The sequence below is a fragment of the Nannospalax galili genome, unplaced genomic scaffold (assembly GCF_000622305.1).
Source record: "Nannospalax galili isolate Female #2095 unplaced genomic scaffold, S.galili_v1.0 scaffold180, whole genome shotgun sequence".
Taxonomy (NCBI): Eukaryota; Metazoa; Chordata; class Mammalia; order Rodentia; family Spalacidae; genus Nannospalax; species Nannospalax galili.
Window position 1 is genome coordinate 4,615,375 of NW_008348199.1, and position 5,791 is coordinate 4,621,165.

At 53.3% G+C, this 5,791-nt stretch overlaps 1 protein-coding gene and 1 pseudogene across 4 annotated transcripts in view; one reads left to right on the plus strand and one right to left on the minus strand.

The window, feature by feature from the left end:
- Positions 1-441: 441 nt before the first annotated feature.
- Positions 442-5,791, minus strand: part of Zc3h7b (zinc finger CCCH-type containing 7B) — a 64,057-nt gene continuing 58,707 nt past the window's right edge. For all 4 annotated transcript variants that reach the window (XM_029569187.1, XM_029569188.1, XM_029569189.1 and 1 more), the window contains 6 exons: positions 4,713-4,846; positions 4,439-4,544; positions 4,215-4,323; positions 3,825-3,958; positions 3,555-3,718; positions 442-3,218 (listed from right to left, as the gene is read on the minus strand). In XM_029569187.1, the coding sequence (XP_029425047.1) occupies positions 2,957-3,218; positions 3,555-3,718; positions 3,825-3,958; positions 4,215-4,323; positions 4,439-4,544; positions 4,713-4,846 (909 nt within the window). In that variant the 3' untranslated portion in view covers positions 442-2,956. The remainder of the gene's footprint in view (positions 3,219-3,554; positions 3,719-3,824; positions 3,959-4,214; positions 4,324-4,438; positions 4,545-4,712; positions 4,847-5,791) is intronic.
- The window catches only part of LOC103743497, a 2,516-nt pseudogene continuing 1,581 nt past the window's right edge, over positions 4,857-5,791 (plus strand).

The window sequence follows — 5,791 nt, forward strand, 5'->3', positions numbered from 1 at the left end:
AAAAAATGTTGAGGAAACTGGTTCACATTATAAAGTACAGCATAACCTCTCATCTTCCTGGACAGGCTGCACCCAGAAAGGGCACAGAACCCAAGCGGAACAAGCTGGCAAAAGCAGGCACAGGCCCTTGGGCAGTCCCACAGGAAGGGAAAATCTGGCAAAGGGTGGCACTTGGGGCCACTTATACAGAGCACAGCTTATCCCTGTCGCTAAGGTGCTGCCTAAGCTGGGTCAGCTGGGTCTGTGTGTACACACACCTGCCCCTCACCCCTTGGAATGTCTTCTTGAGGCATAGCCAGCTGGGGCCAGCTCTGTCCCAGGAGTCCTGGGCAGTCCAGGCTTCTTGAGCACAAGCAATAGGTGGCAAGGGACAGGAGTGACACCTGCAGGACAAGGGTCAAAGTGCACACATTTATTTCCTAGAACAAAAGCTAAAAGAAGCAAGTTTCTCTCATTTTATTTTAAGAAGGACAAAAATTGTTATTAAAACATCTACATTATTATCAAGATACTAGACCTTATGATATTTAATATTAAAGTGTGGTATTCTTAAATTTTTAATACACAGACATTTTTAAAGGACCATTAGATTGATTACTGCCCAGCGAGAAACACAGCATCCTTCCCCACTGCCCCAGCTCTATGTCCATTATGCCATCTTGTCTCTGGGTACAGGTCCAGATTTAATTCTCTGAGCAACCCAGCGAGAGGCCCTGGAGGGGTCATATCTGGATGAACTATACTCGTCATTAAAAGTGTTTTGTTGTCTTGTACCCTAGGTCCTCCCTGACTCACACTCTCCTCTTCTCTTCCCTGTTGGGGGATCCAGGTCTGGAAGCCCAGGGAGTCTGGATCCCAGGGTCCCTTGGACAGATGAACAGGCTAAACAGAGGAAAACTGGACTCACCCTTCTCCTTTGGTGGGGAAACAAACACCAATTATTTTCTTTTCCTGAGCACTCTGGTGCGTCCTTCTAGACATGGGTATGTGGGAAAGTTGTAGGCAGAGCAGGACCCAGGTGTGGGCTATCGTGCCCTTTCTGCCCAAATCATCTCTGAGCCATGGCTCCAGTCCTGGTTTCCTAAATAGCCAGATGACCCCTGATAAACACACCCAAAGCTCACAAGGATGACTGCATATTCTCATTAAATTCTTTATCTTTAGCCCTCATTAGAAGAGATTCCTTGGATACCACACACATATATAATATTATATAGAGCGATATATTTAATACCTGTGTATATATGTATCACAGGGGCGACATATATACACACTAAAAACAAGGCTGGTGACGACAGACTGCAACACCACGGATCAGGAGAACAAGAATCATCGACATTCACGGCCACGGCCCCCACCTTGGGTATGGTCTCTCCTCCCCTCCAGTCATGCCACCAGCATCCAAACTCTGTGGTGCTGGCCTGCTGAGGGCAGGGAAAGGGGGCAGAGGAGGAGTAAAGGGTGCATGCCATGATTATTGGGAGCTTGGGCAGCAGCGGCATGAGGAATAGTGTCCTCTATGCCCAGGCGCCCATCATTATGTCATAGAGTACTGGCAGTCCTGGCTGGGGGAGAAATACAGGGCGTCTATTTTCTCATCTCACTCCCCAATAGCCTTAGTCCCTGGTTCTTTCCTGGGGTGCCCCACTCCTTGTGCCAATGGCATGGAGCATTCTGGAATGTCTAAGGAACCAGGGCAGGCTGAGTCTACCCATGGGGGGCTGTGTGGGATGAAGAGGTGCACAGGCATATGTCAGACACTGGGAGAGGCTTTGGTGGGTGGGGGCATGGGCTGGGGGTCAGCTAGGGTCCTAGGCAGCTGGCAGGGTTGGACATGGGGTGGGGCTGGGATAAATGAGCATAACAGTATGGGTCTTGGGAGAGGGCTACACTGAGTCCCTAGGAAAGAGGGGTTATGTCCCCTAGTGGACCACAGAGCTCAAGGTCATCTCCCTGTTCTCTCTATCATCCTGACCCCTCTCCATGCTTTGTGACTTGTGGAGAACCTGAACTGGCAGTGCCCTGAGCTCTGCTACCCTGTCTAGGAATGCACATGGAGAACCTCCTCTGATTACCCCACACCATCCTCAGGTGTGGAGGGCTCTCCTCTGACTGGCCCATCCCCAGCTCCCAGGGATGTTGTATGGGGGCTGAGGAGCCCAGAGATTCCAGCTGCTCACTAGCCCTACTCCAGCAGGGAGCTGGAAAACTGCTCCTGCTAGACCTGTTTTGCAAAATGGGACTGGGTTGGATTAACTCCAAAGTCTGAGGTACAGTCTACACTAGTGGCTCACAGGGGAGAGGGCTAGGCAGAGGGATGGAGTGGGGTAGTTGTTAGGACACCCAGACTCCTTAGTCCAGCTTCGGATGGCTAGCTCAGCCCTACCCCTTTCGATGACAGTGGGGAACTGAAACCTCAGGTGGTAAGTGACCATTACAGTGTCCCCAGTTCTACCTCAGAACTGCATTTTAAAGCTCATTGGGACCTCCTGTCTGTGTCTGCTACTGTGTCCTGATCTACCTGCAGGGAAAGGGAGAAAGGGAAGGTAGACAGGGAGAAGGACCCTCCTGCTGCAGATTCAAGTGGGGACCCCAGGCTCCCCAGCCCTGAGCTTTGGGCCCCCTTTAGGAGCAGACAGAAGTTAAAGCTATAGGCCGAAGCTGGAGGGTCAGCCAGGCCCCTCCCTTCCCCAACCAGGAGATCCAGGGTGGGGGAGGGGCTGCCCCCATTTTTATAGGACAAGGACCCTGGGACCACTTGGGGCTGTAGCACATGATCTGGGCACACATATCTGGGGTGGTAGGGGTGGAAAGGATAGACAAGGTCCCACGGGACGGAGGGCTGCCTGATGGAGTGGTCCCCTACCCCCAACTGGCCTTCCCTGGCCATTCTGTCAGGCTTTCTGTCCCCAACCCACCCCCAACCCCAGGATTTGCCCAGAGCTGAGACCTGGCCCTATTCTCCAGTGGTGGTGGCAGCGGTAGCAGTGGCAGCAACAGGGGCTTCTGGGGTGGCACCAGCAGTGTCCCCATCTTCTTGCAGTAGGAAGTTGTATTTGCCGAAGTCATCATCCCGAGGGCACAGAAGCATGTCCTTTCGGGCCTTGGCCAGCTTTTGCTTCAGCACCTCACGCCGGTCCAGCCACTCGTTGAGTTCTTCTTGTCCATGCGCGCAGCGGCACTTGTCCCCGTCTGGGCAGGCCTTACCCTTCTGGAGCCTGTGGGTGGCAGAGTGCTCACTGCCCAAGCTCTATGCCTTCCCGCCTGAGGCCACTCAACGTCCCTGAGATGGGCCTCTTCCCGACAGCTCTGGTCCCAGTTCAGGGAACCTCTGACCCAGTGGCACTCTCTAAGGATCTGACCCAGTGATGTAAAAGAAGGGGCTGAGGCAGGTCTGAACCCACCCTTGCATCCTGCCCACGCCCTGTACCCACATCTGAGATACACCAGGTGGAGAGGAGCTGGAGCTGGTCACAACATCCCTGTCCTCAGGCTCACCTGCATCCTGCCCCGCCCCACCCCACTGTGCTCTCCCATCATGCCGTCCCCAGCACCTGTCGCAGAGCCGGAACTCGCCCATGGGGAAGCGGTAGGCCCAGCCACTGGTATCACTGTCAGAAGTGAAGACCTTCTCTTTGTGCTTCTCAGACTGGATGTGCTGCTGCCACTGCTTCTTGCTGTTGCTGTTCTTGCCACAGAGCCAGCAGTGGTAGCCCATCTGGGAGTACAGCTGCGTGGGTGCCTGCTCCCCTACCTCGGCCCCACTCAGCCCCTCCAGGCTGCCCTCCCGTTTGGCCCAGGCTCAGCATGTGAAGAGGGCTTACCATGATGTCGGCGTAGTCAGTGGGCATCTGGATCTGCTTCTCTCCTTCCCGGGAGCTGATGGGGGTTCCCTCTCCGGGCTTCCCTGGATTGTGTTTTTTCAGCCACATGTCATAGGTCTGCTGCATATCCAGGACTGAACAGGGAACAGAGTGCTTGGTGAGGGGGCTTCCCCATGCATGCCACTCATGATCCTTGATGTACTTGGGTGCCACAGACATCCTAGGGGGTGCTGCTGAGTTGCCTGGCCTCAGCGGACTGCTCATTCACAGGAAGCCCAGAGTGGGGCAGGGCCTGTTGAGGCTGGGGAAGCACCCCAGCACAAGTAGCCACTGGCAGGTACTCAAGGGGTGTCTAGCAATGAGGAGCTGCAGGGCAAGTCTGCCACTCACTCTTGTTCTCCTTCATGAAGGTCCACATGTCTCTCTCCTCAGGGCTGTGTGCGAAGGAGCAGTTCCCCACATACTGGCACTTGCGACCATTCTGCGCGTGGATGCAGAGCTGTGGGTAGGCCAAGGAGAGCCTGCTGAGTCCAACAGGCTTTCATCTTTGTGCCAGCCAGTTAGGAGTCCTCCAGAGCCCACAGCTCCTGCACCCACTCACCCCCAGTGCTCACATCATATTGCTGTGGAAAGTTGCGAATGGATGGCAGTGGCCTCACCGACACCCATTTCCTCTTGGCCTTGGACATCACCAGAAGGACCCGTCTCTCCTTGGTCCAGCTGCAGGTCAGAGAGGGGAGCCATTGGGGAAAGCTGGAGCTGAAGCCTCAGGGCTGTGAGACCTCCTCTCCTCTCTTATGAGCCCTGGTCTCTAGGTCTTGGCCTCCTCCCCCATGGTGTACTGGTCGGGCCCCATCTGGCCAGAGCATCTGCCTGGTGCCTGCTTACCAATGCCGGGCCTTGGCACTGCAATACTTGAGGTCCTTGTCAGGCTCCACCACCTGCCCATTCCTCCAGCACTGACCACACACAAACTTCATCTGCAGGTCAAAGGTGCTGGGCCCATGTGTCCTTGGGGCACCCTATTGGAAGATGGGGGATGGGCTGGTGAAGCTGCAGCCACCAGCTACAGCCACATCTCTGGAAATCCTAGGATCACCACGTATTGCGATGGGCTACTTTACTCCTTGGTTCCACTGACAGTCAGTGACACTCCACTGTAGGTGCTATTGCTTCTTAGTCGGGGAGTCAGGCATGGATAGAGATTCCTGTCGCCCGACTTCTGACCAGAGCTTTCTGCCTTCTCTGACTGGTTCTCACCACTCTTCACCCCTTTAGAGGCCTGCTCTGGGCAACATTTTCATTGAATACAGCCTTTTCTGTTTGTTTGAGACACAGTCTTCCTATAGCTCCAGCTGGCCTGGAACTTGCTGTATAGACCAAGTTGGCCTTTATCTTACAAAGATCTACCTGCCTTTGCTTCCCTGCTGAGATTAAAGGTGTGCGCCACCAAACTTGGCTTGAACACAGCTTCTAAAATGTGGATCACAACCCTATATGGAGTCATATAACTGAATTTGGGAGTTGCAGAAAATTTGGCAATACCAAAAGGTTTCTGAATACACAGTGTGCACACTTTGCACTGTGCACGCTGTCACACCACACAACACCAACAAGTGCTACCAGGAATACCTCAGCTTAGAGTCCAGACTACTATATGTTATGAATTGCAGTGTTTTACTGTACATAAAAACTTTTATGCTCTCTGGAAGCATAATGGTTTACAGAAAACAAAGAACACTTTCCTACTGTCATACCTCAATATGCATCAAATCAGTGTATCTCTGGGTTATACTGAGTTAGAATGTATGATTTTTTTTTTTTTTTTTTTTTTTTTGGACAGGGTCTCCCTGTAGTCCCAGCTGTCCTGGAACTATGTAGACCAGGCTGGCCTTGAACTCACAGAGATCCACCTGCCTCTACCTCCCAAGTGCTGGGATTACAGGCATGCACCATCACACCCGGCA